General features: G+C 48.0%; 1 protein-coding gene across 2 annotated transcripts in view; it reads right to left on the bottom strand.

Annotated features, from left to right (window-relative positions):
* The window catches only part of CELSR3 (cadherin EGF LAG seven-pass G-type receptor 3), a 631,136-nt gene that overhangs the window by 151,481 nt on the left and 458,847 nt on the right, over positions 1–20,808 (bottom strand). For both annotated transcript variants that reach the window (XR_011198602.1, XM_069206219.1), the window contains exon 17: positions 16,181–16,275. Coding sequence is in view for 1 of the 2 variants with exons in the window: in XM_069206219.1 (XP_069062320.1) it covers positions 16,181–16,275 (95 nt within the window). In the remaining variant the exon portion in view is untranslated. The remainder of the gene's footprint in view (positions 1–16,180; positions 16,276–20,808) is intronic.

Below are 20,808 nucleotides of genomic sequence, written 5' to 3'. Positions count from 1 at the left end.
CACAACAGGTAATAGGCCTCAAAATCTGGATCCCCCAGGCCTCCCGCCAACGTTGGTCTACATAGGGTTGGGAGTGCTGTACGTCTGCGGCTGTCATCCCAGATAAGTTCCCTAAGTAGAGTATTCAACTAACGAAACCAAGCTGAAGGGATCGATAATGGTAAGTTAGCAAAATAATAGAGGAGGCCGGGGAGCATGATAATTTTAGACAAAGAAATTCTGGCCATGATGGATAATTTTAATGAGCGCCAGAAACCGACTGAGGCCCTCAGGGAACGGAGTGCCCTCCCAATGTTTCCATCCCTCAGATCACCGGTCTCATGGTATATTTGTACACCCAAATACTTAAAAGTGCGCGGAGCCCAAACTATGTCCCCAGGACTTGAGGAGGGCCGCCCATAAGTTTGTGTTAGGGGAAAAACAAATGTCTTGCGCCTGTTGAGGCATAAACCAGACAGTGCACCGACATGGCCTAGCGTCAGCAAAGCCCAAGGTAGGCCCGACTCTCCATCATTGGGGTACATGAGTATATCATCTGCATACAATTAAATTATATGTTCTGATTGACCCCATTTTATTCCCCTGCCAGTGCCCTTGCTTTGCATTGCAACCGCAAGCGGCTCAATGGCCAGAGCAAATAGAAGTGGCGATAGCTGGCAACCTTGTCGCGTTCCTCGGTATATAGGGTAAGTATCCGATATCATTCTGCCCGTCCTCACCCTCGGACATATACAGTAAGTCCACCCATTTTATCCAGCTTTCTCCCATACCCATCCGCCTCATCACTGTTCTCAGATAGTCCCATCTGACTGAGTCGAAAGCTTTCTCAAAATCTACTGCAAGCAGCACTCCTGTCCTGGGTCTCTCTTCCTCAGGCATGTGCAAGATAGCGAACAAGCGCCTCAAGTTGAGAGAGGTGCTACGGTTCGGGACAAAGCCATTCTGATCTGTATGCACTAACCCGGTGATGTGGCGTAGCAGTCTATTGGCCAAGGCTTTGCTGAGGATTTTAAAACCGTTATTCAGCATCGATAGAGGCCGAAAATCGGTTACTGAGGCTTCTCTCTACTTCGTTTTGGGCAGAGGGACCACCAGTGCCTCCCTAAGCGAGTCCGGCAGCATTCCGCATTGCAATGCTTCCGTATACATCTCCACCAACTGGGGGGCTAACAGTGTAGAATATTTTTTGTAAAAGTCCATGGGAAGTCCATCTGTCCCCGGGGTCTTACCGGGGGCCAACTGGGCAATAGCCACCTGTACCTCGTCTACCGTCAGCTGGCCCCCTAAACTATCCTGTTCCTCGGGTGCCAGCGTGGTCATGGGGAGCAGACGCAAAAAGTTGTCAAGGTCATCTGCTCTAAGCTCTCCCGGGGCCCAGTAGAGATGGGAGTAGTACTCTTTGAAGGCGTCATTTATGGGTCCCGGCATACACAGACGTTCCCCCCTTTATCATAAACACTCGTAATGGGTCAACTGTCCCCTTCAGCCCTTACTAACCACGCCAGCATTCTACCTGAGCGGCCCTCCTCAGCCTGCAGTGATGCCAGATATTTCCAAAGGCTGTGACAGCAGAGCTGTTCTTCCACCTGGGAATATGACTTCCGTGCCTGGACATATCTTTCCTGTACTGCATCCCCGTTCCCCCCACCTCGCTCCCCTTCGTGTATTATCCTCCCATCTCAGTTCGCGTTCTAGAGTGCGTCTCACTCCGACTGTCTGACCTAGACAAAAACCTCTAGTTGTCACCTTGAGAGCCTCCCATTCCAAGGATCTTGAAGAGGCCGATCCTTTGTTAGTTTTAATATAGTCGGAGAGGTGTAGGAGAAGGGATTCTCTATATGCTTGGTCCTCTAACGAGCCGGGGGTCAGTCTCCATGTCGGGACAGGGGGCCTATCCATTGTCGCCCTCCAGGTAACCAGTAGGGGGTTATGGTCTGATAATGTGTGAGCAAGGTATTCTGCGCAGGACATTACCTGTGCGAGATCTGCTGTACACACTACCCTATCTATTCTGGTATGTACTCAGTGTAGTCCCGAATAGAATGAGTAGTCCCTCTCAGTGGGGTGTTGTTCCCGCCATACATCCACTAGGTCCCACGCATTCATCCGTTCTCTTAATTTTCTCACCACTCTATGTGTCGCTGCACCTGTAACCGGTGGAGAGGACTGGTCTAAGTCCAGATCTAATATTCCGTTAAAGTCTCCTCCGATTAGGATACCCCCGGTTTGTTGGTGTGTGAGATGACTCGAAAGTTGCGTTATAAAGGGGACCTGATCTTGGTTGGGGGCGCAGACAGTGCCCAGGACAATTGGAGTTCCATGAAGCCTCCCCTCCGCTATCACAAACCTACCCTCACGGTCTATGTCCTTAGATATGACTTCAAAGGGAACCCCTGCTCGTATCCAAATCAAAGCGCCCCTCGCATACGCTGAATAGCCAGTGGCAAACAGTTGTCCTCTCCATCTACGCCTCAATCTCTCTACCTCTCCCATGGTTAAGTGGTTCTCTTGTAGCATTGCCACTTGTACACCTCTTCTTTTCAAAAAGGACAGTATTCTGTGACGTTTGGATGGGGACCCTATACCGCATACATTCCATGTTAGTATACTATATTCCGCTATGGTGTTGTCTTATTAGCATTCCAGGTTGCCCACCCCTGCCCCGAGTACAGTCTCCTCATGTTTCCGAATGTATACCTGAGTACATCTCTCCACGCTGCCCATTGCACCGACAAGAACTGTAACTGTAAAACCCAACTCCCTATCCCTAGGGCGCCTCACAAACAGTAGGTTGCCCAATAAACTGTGCAACACTGCAACATGTTCAACAGAGTATCTAAAATCCTCGCCAGTCTAATTGGTTGGACGTGAACTCGGGTGGGGAGGCATAGTCCGGAGGGGCCTCGTGTACATATAATTCACCTTGTCCCAGGACCGTGGCACCACATCTGTTACCCAAGCTTGTCTGATGTCTGGGGGGTCACCTTCGGAGCCCCCGCCGAGGACTCCGAACATCCTATGGTGGACACGGCCGTGCCATCTGAGTCCACCCCGGAGCCTCCCGGGGGGGGATGCCTCTCTGCTCCTGGATGCCACCGCCTCAAGGGCCGCCCACTTTCCAAGTTCTTTCAGTGTCTGCGTTGGTATCCCACGGGAGCGGCCCCTGTGCCTCCGTCTCCCCGGGTCTCTGCGCTTTCCAGTCTCTCCTGCGTTGACTCTTGCACTCTGGGCCGATTGGCCCCCATGGGCTTCAAACCATTCCCAGGCCTCCTCGGGATTCTGGAAAAACAGAGATTTACCCTTGTGCATCATTCTCAAGCGGGCCGGGAAGAGGAGCGAATACTGGATCCCTTCCGCTCTGAGGGCCTTCTTGACTGCCATGTACGAATTTCGCCTGACCTGGACCTCAAAGGTGAAATCCGGGAATAACGTCACCTCTCCATTCGCAACTCTGAAGGGGCCCGTCTCTCTGGCCCTCTGGAGTAGGGCATCCCTGTCTCTGTAATGCAGTACTCTGGCTATCACCGCTCTGTGTGCTCTGCCCGGGGCAAGAGGTCTTGAGGGCACTCGGTGTGCTCGCTCAAGCGTGAAAAACGGAGTCAGGTTGTCTGGTGCCACAACTGCGTCCTCAGCTCTCTGTTCCAGTCGCTTCACTCTGTCGCTGAGATTCTCTACCGTGATTGTTATATCTCTTTGTTTGGGAGTGATGTCCGCCAATGTAGTCTCCGCCTCTTTAACTCGATCAGTTAGTTTTTGATGGTCTGCCCTCAGAAGTCCCCCCTCTACAGCCACTTGATTGATATCGTGCTGTAATGTAGCTTTGGTGTCTTCGATTGCGCCTAGGATCTTGTCTAGGATATCCTGCACTCTAGCCTGCGAAAAGTTCAGAGGGTCCCCCTCTTTGGGGTCAGTGTGTGTTGGATGGTCCATAACTTTGGTCTTGTGCCGGCTTTTGGATGACATCGAGCTTGCAGTGCTTCACTTCGGCGTTGACGGGAAGGTGAACGGATCCGTTATATTTTACTCATTTACGTAGGCTCAAAAGCTTATCTTAGGCCAGTCAATCACATCCAACAGTCCAGATCAGTGGTCCACTCAGTAGTGTCGTGGCTCTCTAAGAGTGTTCCCCCCCTTTCACCTGGTTCTCTCTCTCCTGGGGGCCCCGCAGACCCTTCTTATTGTCGCCCTCAGCACCAGGCCCAGGTCTTTACTGCCCCCCACTTCCAGCGTTTCCTCTTTCGGGCGCAGTACACCACCCAGGGCAGTAGCGACTATTGCAGCCCTTCTCGTTTCCACCTTCACCTTAGTCCCAGTGCGCTCTCTCCTTACGGCCAAGTATGGTAGGATTCACCCCCTCACTTCTGCTTCATGTCCTTAGAGGGGACTGGGCTCATTTCTGATGTCCATAAATCGTGTGCAGTGTGAGATCGCTCTGCCTGCCCAGGCGTTTCACTTACTTTGCTGGGGCACTGCCCCGTTCCCGGTCGCCGACACCACCATCCACAAGTGAGCCAGGCTCTCACCAGCACCGTATTTTATCCTTGTGCCTTGATGTTCATGTGTTCTGCAAAGGTGGGACCCAATACGGCCTCTTTGGGGTCGCCCCGATAGCCCAGGGCACCTCCACAAATCCACTGGGGCTGTGCCTCGTTCCCCAGAGTCAATTCCTCGTTGTGGGTGCCGGGCCCGCACTGACACCACTGGCGGACCGCGAACCCCGTCGCGCTTTCAGCGCACACGGGCGCTTTATCAGATTCACTGCAGCGTGTTCTCTGCTAGGCTGGGGAGGGACCGCCCTTCAACGTCCTCCTCCGGCAAGCACCGGAGCCGCCGGCAGGTCCGCGTCACCACGCAAGTCCCCGGCCTCAACGACGGCCGCAGGCCCCACAAAGCTGGCTCCAGAGACGCCCCCTACACTCCGGGATCGGGCTCCGCCTCGTTCCTCTGGGCCTCCAGAGCCCCCGGATACCGACTCTCCGAGTCGAGGGTCCCGGAGGGTTGGCTGTTTTCGAGGATTAATCGTAGGCCCCTCCGGCGCCACGTTCTCAAGCGTGCGCCATTTTGGTTGCCTGGCCACGCCCCCAGTGGATCCACATGTATATGGACAGTGTATTAGCTTGTGAAGCAGCGTCCCAGCTCCTCAAAACAAAGAAATACTTCTGTGAGGGAGAAAACAAGAGTCATATGTCTTATGAAGAGTCTTCCCCAGGACCTTTCCACATTGGTTTACACCGCAGCACAGGGATGCTCATAGAACAGTAAAAGTATATGTCTGTGTGGTATCACTGATAACTGCCTCACAGGGACACTCATGAAACTTTAAAGCTAAACGCTATTACTACATATGAGATATCAGTTCCTCAGAGACACTCCTGGAAGATGGCAGCTGTGCACTAGTATGGTATCACAGCTCCATATTCACACTTGTGTGACAGGGCAGCTATGCACTAGCATGATATCACAGCTCCTCAGAGACACTCATGGAAGATGGCAGCTATGCACTAGTATGGTAACACAGCTCCATATTCACACTTGTGTGACAGGTCAGGTGTGCACTAGCATGCTATCGAGCTCCTCAGAGACACTCCTGGAAGATGGCAGCTGTGCACTAGTATGGTATCACAGCTCCCTATTCACACTTGTGTGATAGGGCAGGTATGCAATAGCATGATACAGTTCCTCAGAGACACTCATGGAAGATGGCAGCTGTGCACTAGTATGGTATCACAGCTCCATATTCACACTCGTGTGACAGGGCAGGTATGCACTAGCATGATATCAGTTCCTCAGAGACACTCCTGGAAGATGGCAGCTATGCACTAGTATGGTATCTAAGCTCCATATTCTCACTCGTGTGACATGGCAGCTATGCACTAGCATGATATCACAGCTCCTCAGAGACACTCCTGGAAGATGGCAGCTATGCACTCTTATGGTATCACAGCTCCATATTCACACTCGTGGGACATGGCAGGTGTGCAGTAGCATGATATCACAGTTCCTCAGAGACACTCCTGCAAGATGGCAGCTATGCACTAGTATGGTATCACAGCTCCATATTCACACTTGTGTGACAGGGCAGGTATGCACTAGCATGATATCAATGCCTCAGAGACACTCCTGGAAGATGGCAGCTATGCACTAGTATGATATCATAGCTCCATATTCACACTTGTGTGACAGGGCAGCTATACACTAGCATGATATCACAGCTCCTCAGAGACACTCCTGGAAGATGGCAGCTATGCACTAGTATGGTAACACAGCTCCATATTCACACTCGTGTGAAAGGTCAGGTGTGCACTAGTTTGCTATCGGGCTCCACAGAGACACTCCTGGAAGATGGCAGCTGTGCACTAGTATGGTATCACAGCTCCCTATTCACACTTGTGTGATAGGGCAGGTATGCACTAGCATGATACAGTTCCTCAGAGACACTCATGGAAGATGGCAGCTGTGCACTAGTATGGTATCACAGCTCCATATTCACACTCGTGTGACAGGGCAGGTATGCACTAGCATGGTATCAGTTCCTCAGATACACTCCTGGAAGATGGCAGCTATGCACTAGTATGGTATCACAGCTCCATATTCTCAGTTGTGTGACATGGCAGCTGTGCACTAGCATGATATCACAGCTCCTCAGAGACACTCCTGGAAGATGGCAGCTATGCACTCTTATGGTATCACAGCTCCATATTCACACTCGTGGGACATGGCAGGTGTGCAGTAGCATGATATCACAGTTCCTCAGAGACAGTCCTGCAAGGTGGCAGCTATGCACTAGTATGGTATCACAGCTCCATATTCACACTTGTGTGATAGGGCAGGTATGCACTAGCATGATACAGTTCCTCAGAGACACTCATGGAAGATGGCAGCTGTGCACTAGTATGGTATCACAGCCCCATATTCACACTTGTGTGACAGGGCAGGTATGCACTAGCATGATATCAATGCCTCAGAGACACTCCCGGAAGATAGCAGCTATGCACTAGTATGATATCACAGCTCCATATTCACACTTGTGTGACAGGACAGGTATGCACTAGCATGATATCAGTTCTTCAGAGACACTCTGGGAAGATGGCAGCTATGCACTAGTATGGTATCACAGCTCCATTTTCACACTCGTGTGACAGAGCAGGTATGCACTAGCATGATATCACAGCTCCTCAGAGACACTCCTGGAAAATGGCAGCTATGCACTAGTATGGTATCACAGCTCCATATTCACACTCGTGTGACAGGGCAGGTATGCAGAGTCACTCGTGGAAGATGGCAGCTATGCACTAGTATGGTATCATGGCTCCATATTCACACTCGTGTGACAGGGCAGGTATGCACTAGCATGATATCAGCTCCTCAGAGACACTCCTGGAAGATGGCAGCTATGCACTAGTATGGTATCACAGCTCCATATTCACACTTGTTTGATAGGGCAGGTATGCACTAGCATGATATAGTTCCTCAGAGACACTCCTGGAAGATGGCAGCTGTGCACTAGTATGGTATTACAGCTCCATATTCACGCTCGTGTGACAGGGCAGGTATGCACTAGCATGATATCACAGTTCCTCTGAGACACTCCTGGAAGATGGCAGCTATGCACTAGTATGGTATCACAGCGCCATATTCACACTTGTGTGACAGGGCAGGTATGCACTAGCATGATATCAGTTCCTCAGAGACACTCCTGGAAGATGGCAGCTATGCACTAGTATGGTATCACAGCTCCATATTCACACTCGTGTGACAGGGCAGGTATGCACTAGCATGATATCAATGCCTCAGAGACACTCCTGGAAGATGGCAGCTATGAGCTAGTATGATATCACAGCTCCATATTCACACTTGTGTGACAGGACAGGTATGCACTAGCATGATATCAGTTCCTCAGAGACACTCCGGGAAGATGGCAGCTATGCACTAGTATGGTATCACAGCTCCATTTTCACACTCGTGTGACAGAGCAGGTATGCACTAGCATGATATCACAGCTCCTCAGAGACACTCCTGGAAAATGGCAGCTATGCACTAGTATGGTATCACAGCTCCATATTCACACTCATGTGACAGGGCAGGTATGCAGAGTCACTCGTGGAAGATGACAGCTATGCACTAGTATGGTATCATGGCTCCATATTCACACTCGTGTGACAGGGCAGGTATGCACTAGCATGATATCAGCTCCTCAGAGACACTCCTGGAAGATGGCAGCTATGCACTAGTATGGTATCACAGCTCCATATTCACACTTGTTTGATAGGGCAGGTATGCACTAGCATGATATAGTTCCTCAGAGACACTCCTGGAAGATGGCAGCTGTGCACTAGTATGGTATTACAGCTCCATATTCACACTCGTGTGACAGGGCAGGTATGCACTAGCATGATATCAGTTCCTCAGAGACACTCCTGGAAGATGGCAGCTATGCACAAGTATGGTATCACAGCTCCATATTCACACTCGTGTGACAGGGCAGGTATGTACTAGCATGATATCACAGCTCCACAGAGACACTCCTTGAAGATGGCAGCTATGCACTAGTGTGGTATCACAGCCCCGTATTCACACTCGTGTGACAGGGTAGGTATGCACTAGCATGATATCACAGCTCCTCAGAGACACTCCTGGAAGATGGCAGCTATGCACTAGTATGGTGTCACAGCTCCATATTCACACTCGTGTGACAGGGCAGGTATGCCCTAGCATGATATCAGTTCCTCAGAGACACTCCTGGAAGATGGCAGCTATGCATTAGTATGGTATCACAGCTCCTTATTCACACTTGTGTGACAGGGCAGGTATGCAGTGACACTCCTGGAAGATGGCAGCTATGCACTAGTATGGTATCACAGCTCCATATTCACACTTGTGTGACAGGGCAGGTATGCACTAGCATGATACCATAGTTCCTCAGAGACACTCCTGGAAGATGGCAGCTATGCACTAGTATGGTGTCACACCTCCATATTCACACTCGTGTGACAGGGCAGGTATGCAGAGACACTCCTGGAAAATGGCAGTTATGCACTAGTATGGTGTCACAGCTCCATATTCACACTCGTGTGACAGGGCAGGTATGCAGAGACACTCCTGGAAAATGGCAGCTATGCACTAGTATGGTATCACAGCTCCATATTCACACTCGTGTGACAGGGCAGGTATGCACTAGCATGATAGCATAGTTCCTCAGAGACACTCCTGGAAGACAGCAGCTATGCACTAGTGTGGTATCACAGCCCCATATTCACACTCGTGTGACAGGGCAGCTTTGCACTAGTATGGCTCGGTTGAATAATAACTCACTAAACTTTAATGGAGCTAAAAGTGATATCTTCTGTTGTGTCACAAGAAAACCAAGCCCCCCTTTACCGTCTAATTTTTGGCCCCTGTCTGACAGTGTGCTGCCGGCAGTGCCTTCGTCTGACCACAACTGAGGAGTCCAATCAGACACTGGCCTTTCCCTTACTGCACATTTTAATAAGATCTCTTCCATCTGCTTTGCCCTGTTGTGCGTGCTTTAGAAAATACTACCCTACGCTCCCATTCCAGCGAGGGCACAGGGGGTTCAAAGCAGCATTCTGAGCAGACTGGATTACTGCTACACCCCACTACTGGGCTCTCCAGCTTATCCGCTGCATCCTCACCCTCATCACGGGCCCTTGCAGAGCTTCACTGACTTCCCTGGCAGAGAGGGTCACTTTCAGATCTTTATGCATTACTTTCAGGGTTCTTCACAAGATGGCCGCTCTTTTTGTGCAAAGAAAATTCAAACGCTATTCGCTGTCAACAGCTCTGCACTCTTTTAAGGCCAGTCCTCTTTGTGTTCACAAGTGAGGACTTAGGGGGGGGTTGGGGGGGCTGTTCAGTCAGAGCTACACAACTGTGGGGCAGTTTGCCGCCCTCACTGAGAACATGTCAGGACCTGGTGCTATTCAGGAATGCACTGAAGACTTGGGACCTGATTTAGGAGTTTGGCGGACAGGTTGTTCCGTCACAAATGGGACAGATATCCCGCCCGCTGTACCACAATTTCCATAGGATATAATGGGATCGTAGTGCGGTGGACGAGATAGCCGTCATGTTTGTGACGGAGTAACTCCATCCGCCAAGCCCTAAAGAAAGGCCCGTGGCTCTTCCATGTATAGCGGCCCATGGATGGTATTCTCGTGCTCAGGGTCTGTTTTCTTACAGGACCGAGAGCCATCATAACTTTGAGGTCTCAGCCGTGCTTTAGAAATCATATTTATTCTTCAGTTCATCTGTGTTTTAAGACCTTACTTTCTGAGTTTCCCTGTACCTCGTAATGGGGCATTTGTAATAGTAAATAATGTCGAGTGCTGTTCTGCAAACCCGCCTTTTGTTAGACAGGGCTGCTTCCAGAAGCATAACAGCTTGACTCCAGAATAACTCAAAACAAAGCTCAGATGCGCACAATAAAAGAACACAAAAATGTAGTTTTGTGTAGTGTCCCTCCTGGGTGAGCTCTATAGGGCATTCACCATATAGCATTTCCCAGGCCTGTGGCCTGCTCCTCCGCCGCTACTATTTGGGATGCTTGAGTATTCCCTCTTGCTTCCTGTAACCAGTGCTTGCGTGTGGGCTGCTGCTCTCGTGCTCATGGAGAGACCACGGAGCACTTCCCCAGCTAGCAAACACTGACACTGGCCTGGTTCTGGTAATTGCTGTCGATAAAGCACCAAATGTGACTTGCAGGAGCTGGGCATTAAGCCATAGCATCTTGATTCTATACTGTCACTTCTGTTTGTCTCCTGCCCTTGCAAGTTGGTCAGCTTTATTTAGTGGGCGCGCCTTGGCTGCCTATAACCAAATCATGGCTGTGGGTTTGATCCTTCAAGACCATGTGCAGTGTCTCCTCCTCTTCTGTGCATGCCTATTAGTTACATCTTCATCACTCATGTATGGACGCATTCACCAGGGCTGCATGTACCAGAGCTTGCTTGGGGTTGCTCACCTCTAGCTCATGGGTAGTCCATAGAAATCACCTGTCATGGCGTCCTCTAACTAGTGCATAATATGGGCTGCATTTCTGTTGCTTCTGAGTGAATTGAGTGGACATCTGTCATGGCTGTCTGTATCCAGTGAATGTCTGGGGCTGTCCTCTTTAACTACTTGGTGGGCTCCAAACAGCACACAGCTCACCGTAAACCAGTGTTTTGCTGTGGATAGCTCCCACACAGCTCAAACAAACCAAGAACCCTAATCTTTGACTGTCTAGGAGAGTACATCTAGAGAAACAAGAGCAACCCAATGTCTGTGTGAACCTGGGTATTTAGTATATTAGTGGTTCACACTGCTCTCATTCAAAGAACAGTTATGTATACAAAGCAGTAAAACTACTGTAAACGATATGATATTTAAAAAACATTATACAGGGTCAAGTTTTAAGAAGTTGTTTATCAGCAGCATAAACCACATTTCTCTTCAGATATCACACAGCAAGTTCATATGTGTAAAGTGCCATCCCTTGGCTGACACACGTACAGGCGACTATGGATCATTGTGATGGATTAGGAATTGTGCAGTTTGTATACCAAAAACTAATTTTGTACTTTTGCACTCTTGTTTACCTGAGCTTTGGTTGTGGTTTCTTCCACAGGGGGTCACTGTTCACATGTGAACACTGATTGCTTTTTCCTGTGGAGCTATGTAGGAGGCTGGACTGGCTTGTAGTGAGTACCAAGGGGTACTTGCACCTTGCACCAGGCCCAGTTATCCCTTATTAGTGTATAGGGTGTCTAGCAGCTTAGGCTGATAGATAATGGTAGCTTAGCAGAGCAGCTTAGGCTGAACTAGGAGACGTGTGAAGCTACTACAGTACCACTCAGTGTCATATGCACAATATCATAAGAAAACACAATACACAGTTATACTAAAAATAAAGGTACTTTATTTTTATGACAATATGCCAAAGTATCTTAGAGTGTACCCTCAGTGAGAGGATAGGAAATATACACAAGATATATATACACAATAGCAAAAATATGCAGTATAGTCTTAGAAAACAGTGCAAACAATGTATAGTTACAATAGGATGCAATGGGGAAACATAGGGATAGGGGCAACACAAACCATATACTCCAAAAGTGGAATGCGAACCACGAATGGACCCCAAACCTATGTGATCTTGTAGAGGGTCGCTGGGACTATTAGAAAATAGTGAGAGTTAGCAAAATAACCCTCCCCAAGACCCTGAAAAGTGAGTGCAAAGTGCACTAAAGTTCCCCTAAGGACAAAGTAGTTGTGTTAGAGGAATAATGCAGGAAAGACACAAACCAGCAATGCAACAACTGTGGATTTCCAATCTAGGGTACCTGTGGAACAAGGGGACCAAGTCCAAAAGTCACAAGCAAGTCGGAGATGGGCAGATGCCCAGGAAATGCCAGCTGCGGGTGCAAAGAAGCTTCGACTGGACAGAAGAAGCTGAGGTTTCTGCAGGAACGAAAAGGGCTAGAGACTTCCCCTTTGGTGGACGGATCCCTCTCGCCTTGGAGAGTCGTGCAGAAGTGTTTTCCCGCCGGAAGGACGCCAACAAGCCTTGCTAGACGCAAATCGTGCGTTTGGCGTTTTTGGACGCTGCTGGGGCCCAGGAGGGACCAGGAGGTCGCAAATTGGACCTGAAGAGAGAGGGGACGTCGAGCAAGACAAAGAGCCCTCACTGAAGCAGGTAGCACCCGGAGAAGTGCCAGAAACAGGCACTACGAGGATGCGTGAAATGGTGCTCGCCGAAGTTGCACAAAGGAGTCCCACGTCGCCGGAGACCAACTTAGAAAGTCGTGCAATGCAGGTTAGAGTGCCGTGGACCCAGGCTTGGCTGTGCACGAAGGATTTCCGCCGGAAGTGCACAGGGGCCGGAGTAGCTGCAAAGTCGCGGTTCCCAGCAATGCAGCCCAGCGAGGTGAGGCAAGGACTTACCTCCACCAAACTTGGGCTGAAGAGTCACTGGACTGTGGGGGTCACTTGGACAGAGTCGCTGGATTCGAGGGACCTCGCTCGTCGTGCTGAGAGGAGACCCAAGGGACCGGTAATGCAGCTTTTTGGTGCCTGCGGTTTGCAGGGGGAAGATTCCGTCGACCCACGGGAGATTTCTTTGGAGCTTCTGGTGCAGAGAGGAGGCAGGCTACCCCCACAGCATGCACAAGCAGGAAAACAGTCGAGAAGGCGGCAGGATCAGCGTTACAGAGTTGCAGTAGTCGTCTTTGCTACTATGTTGCAGGTTTGCAGGCTTCCAGCGCGGTCAGCGGTCGTTTCCTTATCAGAAGGTGAAGAGAGAGATGCAGAGGAACTCGGATGAGCTCTTGCATTCGTTATCTAAAGTTTCCCCAGAGACAGAGACCCTAAATAGCCAGAAAAGAGGGTTTGGCTACCTAGAAGAGAGGATAGGCTACTAACACCTGAAGGAGCCTATCAGCAGGAGTCTCTGACGTCACCTGGTGGCACTGGCCACTCAGAGCAGTCCAGTGTGCCAGCAGCACCTCTGTTTCCAAGATGGCAGAGGTCTGGAGCACACTGGAGGAGCTCTGGACACCTCCCAGGGGAGGTGCAGGTCAGGGGAGTGGTCACTCCCCTTTCCTTTGTCCAGTTTCGCGCCAGAGCAGGGCTAAGGGGTCCCTGAACCGGTGTAGACTGGCTTATGCAGAATTGGGCACCTCTGTGCCCAACAAAGCATTTCCAGAGGCTGGGGGAGGCTACTCCTCCCCTGCCTTCACACCATTTTCCAAAGGGAGAGGGTGTCACACCCTCTCTCAGAGGAAGTTCTTTGTTCTGCCATCCTGGGCCAGGCCTGGCTGGACCCCAGGAGGGCAGCTGCCTGTCTGAGGGGTTGGCAGCAGCAGCAGCTGCAGTGAAACCCCAGGAAGGGCAGTCTGGCAGTACCAGGGTCTGTGCTACAGACCACTGGGATCATGGGATTGTGCCAACTATGCCAGGATGGCATAGAGGGGGCAATTCCATGATCATAGACATGTTACATGGCCATATTCGGAGTTACCATTGTGTAGCTACATATAGGTAGTGACCTATATGTAGTGCACGCGTGTAATGGTGTCCCCGCACTCACAAAGTTCAGGGAATTGGCTCTGAACAATGTGGGGGCACCTTGGCTAGTGCCAGGGTGCCCTCACACTAAGTAACTTTGCACCTAACCTTTACCAGGTAAAGGTTAGACATATAGGTGACTTATAAGTTACTTAAGTGCAGTGAAAAATGGCTGTGAAATAACGTGGACGTTATTTCCCTCAGGCTGCAGTGGCAGGCCTGTGTAAGAATTGTCAGAGCTCCCTATGGGTGGCAAAAGAAATGCTGCAGCCCATAGGGATCTCCTGGAACCCCAATACCCTGGGTACCTCAGTACCATATACTAGGGAATTATAAGGGTGTTCCAGTAAGCCAATGTAAATTGGTAAAAATGGTCACTAGCCTGTCAGTGACAATTTGGAAAGAAATGAGAGAGCATAACCACTGAGGTTCTGATTAGCAGAGCCTCAGTGAGACAGTTAGTCACTACACAGGTAACACATTCAGGCACACTTATGAGCACTGGGGCCCTGGGTTACCAGGGTCCCAGTGACACATACAACTAAAACAACATATATACAGTGAAAAATGGGGGTAACATGCCAGGCAAGATGGTACTTTCCTACAAGCTATAATGTCATAGAGGTCTATTGCTCTCTGATATATGACTGCCTCTGAGGAGCTATAATGTCGTAGAGGTCTATACCTCTCTGCTGTATGAGTGCCCCTGAGGAGCTGTGATGTCATAGAGGTCTATTTCTCCCTGAGGTATGAGTGTTTCTGAGTTGCTGTGATGTCATAGAGGTGTATAGTTCTCTGATGTATGAGTGTCTTTGTGGAGCTATGGTGTCATAGAGGTCAATTGCTCCCTGATGTATGAGTGTTTCAGAGGAGCTGTGATGTCTTACTGGTGTATAGTTGGCTTTTTCCATGGATACCTCTGTGGAGCTGTGATATCATGCTAGTGCATACCTGTCCTATCACACGAGTGTGAATATGGAGCTGTGATACCATACTAGTGCATAGCTGACATCTTCCAGGAGTGTCTCTGAGGAGCTGTGATCTCATATGTAATAATGCCATTAGCTTTAAAGTTTCATGAGTGTCCCTTTGCGGCAGTGATCAGTGCGCCTTTGGAGTTGTGATACCACACAGGCATATAGCTTTACTGTTCCACCAGGAGCCCTGTGCAGCTGGGATCGGTGCACCTGTGGAGTGGTGACATCACACTCATGAATAGCTGCCCTTTCCCATTAATGTCCCTGTGAAGCTTTGATCTCATGAAGGCATCTAGTTCCCTGTTCCACATCATGGTGGATTTGGTTGAAAAGGGCCCACCATATCAGTCTGGGAGTGGTTTAAAGTTAGAGTCAAGCAAGTATCATCAGCATAGTTGATAAAAATGAGCCATGAGATCTTATAAGAGTGGCAAGTGGGGGTAAATAAACATTGAACAGGGTTGGACTTAGGGCCGAATCCTGGGACACCCCATCTTCAGCTGCCTTAAAAGAAGAGCACATAGGGTGAATTTGTATGGCTTGTGATATGTCCTCCAGATAGGATGGAGTCCAGTCAAGAGCTATGCCAGTCACTCGGAGGAGAAACGTTTAGGACTCTTATAAATTCTGACTGCCTCCTATAATAACTGATGTTTAGAGAACACTTCAATGTAAACACAAACTGGAATCCAACAAAAATGACTAAAAAACTCCATAGGCCATATCTGAACCATACCTAAATATGTAGGGTTTGCCCAACGACATGAGAGATTTACCACAAACTATTCATTTTGGATAACAACATCTGGAGGAAATTCTCACTCTTTAGAAGCCTGACAATAGCAATCAGCAGGGAGTTAACCTGTTCAGTTTCACACATTATAAAAATTTGCACTGCTTAGTAGCTTTCGAGCCCTTTCAGCTAGAAACATTTTTTTCTAATGAAGTTGAAGAAGCATGCATGAGGTAAAGGATTACAATCACCTTATGATATGTTATGTCTCAAGGGGCAAGTTCTGCTTTCTACCTGAAATGTCATGCTGGACAGAAACTTAGTTTCACCCTAGGTGGTACTTGTGCCATGTAGCACTGGAATGGGGACGAGTCATTTGCAGAGAAATGGAATCTATGAAACTTACCTGAGCTATGAGCTCCATGAAGTGAGGGGATGTACAGTTGAACAGGTCGGGTTCTTGCCAGCCCTTGTCGACGTCACAGTGCCGGATCGCTGAGCCTGAAAGATTAATTCAAATAAATCAGATTTTAAACAGTATCCTTGCTGAAGTTCAAACTGTATGGACCACATTAAATACCCTGGTGCCCCTTTTGCCACTTTTCATTAACAAGGCTGTCATCAATGTGAGCACCTCCACAGACATCTTTCTCATTACAGACCTTAATGCCAATGGGTGCAATATCTGATGCAGTAAGCATCTCCAAAATGCTTACTTCTGAGTAATTCTATTAACGCTTAAACCTATGTACCTTCAGCTTCTACAAGAGAAGAGGGGAGCATTAGAAATAATATTTTCTCAATAAGTAAGCTTTGGCATAATGTATTAGATTTGTTCATGAACATAATTCATCTGGTAGGAAGTTTCAGATTTTAGGGATAGCTGTTGAAAGACAACTACTTCCAAGTGATTTGATTTTAAGGTTTAATGGAGGCTGAGAGTCTGCTGAGAATCAATTAGAATTGAAAAATACCTAAGGAGCAATTTAGAATTGGTGGATCACAGCAGTCCCAGTGGCCCACCAGCTCTGGAGTTTAGTGCCAAACTAGAAGTCTTCACTCTCACAGAGGCTCACATCTTCATTGCTGGAGTAGCTTGGGGAAAGGTGGCAGCAGCAGCTCCTGCTATGCCAGCGGTTGGTACTTCTGTTTCTTTCAAAGAAAGATGCTTAAAGAAGGTATCATTCCTTGGTGGGAAAAGTAATCACCCTAAGTATGGTTACCTGTCCAATGTCATTCCAACCAGAGTTGTTTTTCCTTGATGCCAGAGCAAAGAGGAGCTCCACCATCAAGAACACTTGTTCCATCGAATGTTGAAAGAGCCACCGCACCGTGAGGAGAACAAACAGGGCATCAGCCAATTTTTGGCAAATGCTGTCTTTCTACCCTCCACTAAGATAAGTAAATTGATGCTTGGCCGACTGCCCTAAACAAAATCCTGGCAGTCTATTTAGCTTGGTCATAGTTAGGGTAATATGTGCAAGTTTAAGCATAAAATACAATTTGCTTGGATTACAACTTGCCCGCAGTCAGTGGTGTGTGACTTTCGGGGTCATGACAAAAATGTCCTTGATAACATGAGAGTGTATACTTTCAGGATCGATTTCGGTTCGAACAACAATACAGACTGGAATTCCTTAAAGCACACATGGGAATGGCAAGTACAACCTAGTTGTCTCTTAATGATTGGATAATGGAAAAGCAATTCCTCTGTCTCCGACACAAAGAAGAGATGTTGCGAGGACATCATCAACAGATGAGATGGAAGAAGTTCTTCAACTCTGGAGGCTACAATTGTTGGAGTTTAATCAGAAAAGTGTAGACCAGGTGTGTTCTACATGGGTCCAGGTTCAGCATACATTCTGCATTTTCTGGATGTCCACCTAATATTTAAATGTACATGTCACAGCCCAAATAAGGACATATTTGCAAGATCATCAACTATCCTAAAGATCTGTCATCGGCCTGGCCATCCAGACCCTGCTTTGGACAGATTTTCTGCATTTGAAGTAATGGAATGACCTAATCTTGCTCAGACACTTATGAGACCGCTGTGGGCCTTAACAATTGTATATCATCAACGTAAAGACAGAATGAAATTTTATTTAAGCTTAACCAGGTATCATGATATAAAAGAGAGCACGTCCTACTCCATGCAGCACAGTGAACTTCTAATCTGAATGGAGACGTATCTCAAGGGGGCTTCCCTTTCATAGAATGCCTATGAGAGGGCTACATTTATAACATGCTGTTTGGAGAGTATGGATTCCATTAGGAGAGAGACAGCTCAGTTTGGCATTACATTGTTTTGCATCAATTCAGCATCCGTGCCAAAGAAAATAGCAGGCACACACATAGGCAGCCAAAAGCTCAGCAGACAACAAATACCAACGCGCAAAGCACAAAACCAGAGGAGTGGAGAAGCTGCCAATCATGCTAATGCCATTGATTACCCTCCAACAGTGCTGGTAGAGACAGGAAGGAAGGAAGGCAGCAGCTTCAAGGAACACTCACAGTAAGAGTGCATCAAAATACCATCAACAACATGCAGCAAAACAAACAACAACCTTACTGACCAGCTGCCTCATTCTCAGTAAAAACAGCTAGGTTTAGGAATACTTCCTTTCACTGGTTACCAGCAGAGCAAGCTCCTTCAGGTTTTAAACCTCCCTAAGAAAGTTTGTTGCAGTCCTAAAAATGGGCGAAGGGACTCTCCAGACATAAACATTTTGGTTGTGCTTGGCATGGCAGAGGCTTGGTGGGCTTGTTGCAGTCCTGGCTGGCTGGCTGGTTTATTTAGTTTCAAACACTAAGGCTCAGGGACATCCCAAGTGAGAAAAACAGATAATAACTACTTCCTGCCTATACTGAGCGAGCTAGCACCACATTGTTGCCGTTTTGTAGTGCTGAAATAATTAATTATCACTCTCAATGTATTGATCTAAGAATGATGGCAGAACCGGTGAGTCTGTCAGTCTTAACACTGCACTGGCAAGCAGATGTGAGCAATGAGCACTTAAGTCATATGGTACCAGATGGATGAAATTGTGGGTTTGAAATTTCCTAATAACGTATTTTAGTGATTCGCTATTAGGAAATCACAAGCAGTGATGTACTACAAGGTGTTTGACACTGTTTGCAATTCCCAGTAGGTCGCAAATGGCCAAAAATCACAGGGATGGTGGCCTGCTGTGGTCAGCAAACCACCATGTCTGTGACTGCTTTTTAAACAAAGCAATTTTTTGTAATGCACTCAGTTTACCTTAAAGGTAAACGAGATGCATTACAAAAAAAAAAAATGAAAAGTTTTCTTTTAATTTTTTAAGAGCAGGCAGTGGTCCGTGGGACAACTGCCTGCTCTTAAAAAATATTTGCGCCTACATTCACAAAGGGGAAGGGGTCCCTTGGGGACCCCTTCTTCTTTGCTTTATGGGTTACCAGCAATTTGAAATTGATGCTAACCTGCGAATGTTTTGTAACCGCAATCCAGTCGCAAAACGTTTATAGATCCCGCTGAGATTTGATATTGGGAAAGGACGCCCTTAACACACCCCTTCCTAATACCGACTCACAAACCCTATTTTGCAATTTAGTAATAGGTTACAGACTTGCAAAATAGGGTTAGTATATGTCAAAGGCTAGTTAGTAGTCGCAAATGGACCAATTCTCCGTTTGCGACTGCTAAAACCTTTTGTACATGTGGCCCTAGGGTTGCTTACTATACCCAAACCTGATGATATGCATGAATGGGGCTTGTGAACCTCATTCTGCTAGCCAATCTCAGACAATGAAACAATGTGGTTGGGGTAATAGAAAAGGGCCTGGAGTCTGGGAGTAAGAATACTCAACTTTCACAGCACAGTCTCCAGCAACCACATAGGAGCAGGACTGGAAATCCAGCTGACTCACATCAGAAAACATCTTTAGAGGAACTAGAGAGCTGTCATCAGGGCAGAACATTCTATAAGCAACCCCATTTGAGGGTCGAAGGACCCAATGTAATTAGTACTAACTCTGGTGAAAAAGGGAAATTTACACCAGGTCATTTGTTGCTCTGAATTCAGCCAGAACCCAGCATCTGACCGACGAAAGAGAGGGAGGAGGGTGCTGGGCTCTTGGTGGTGGTTAAATGTTGGTGGGGTCTGAACTCATGTCTGCAATCCTAGGCAGCTGTAATGCACACTCTGCTGGGCAGACAGAGAATAACATTAGTTGTCAGTGGCTCATGCCTAATGCTATAGTGAAATGGGGATGTCTCAGCACTTCTCACAAGCAATGATATAATCGCATGCAGGGGAGTCTAGAGCAGGCCCAGGAATGCTGGGTCCAGGCCAGATTCTCAGAATATTCATGTAAGATAAATGTTCATAATTGGATCTATCTAGACTTGCTTTTACAAATTCAGTGCTTATTCTGGATAGAGAACTCTGGAACCTATGAGGACACCCCCTTCCCATTCAAGGGGACGGTCACAGCACCTCTCACCAAAACCTCTATACTATCTATGGATCAGAACTGATTTATCTCAGTAGTGGCAGGCAAACCTTTAGTGGGAGGGAGATAGCACTTCTGAACGTGGCTGATTTACTATTAAGAGGGAAATACTAGCACTGCTCAGTGGGCTGCTAAACTGTGAATGGGAATGGACCAGTTCTTCTTCATAGAGGTGCGATACATCTCATGTTTAAGGACCAGCACTTCTCAGCAAGACCCGCAGACGTCTAATAGACACATGCATATGTTGCCCGGTTTGGTAAAGAAGAGCGCTCCTGAATAGATGCACAGCTGCATTCATCCCTGCAATAGGCACCTCTCGTATGGCCTTCAAACGCAAACTTTGTGCGCCTTTGATATAGTTACCTTGACGTTTCTTATGGTGCTGAAGAGGGAGAGTGGAAAGCTATGGGCTCTAGTTCACAGTGGGGAAACTGAAGCCGCCATCTTGTCGTGAAGTGTACTGCCCTGAGTTCAATGCTGATCTCCTCAATAACTTTGATAAGGTTCTCAATAATAACAACAGAGCTAGTGCTCATC

Source organism: Pleurodeles waltl, chromosome 9 (genome assembly GCF_031143425.1).
Source record: "Pleurodeles waltl isolate 20211129_DDA chromosome 9, aPleWal1.hap1.20221129, whole genome shotgun sequence".
NCBI lineage: Eukaryota > Metazoa > Chordata > Amphibia > Caudata > Salamandridae > Pleurodeles > Pleurodeles waltl.
This window is presented reverse-complemented; position numbering and strand designations above follow the sequence as displayed.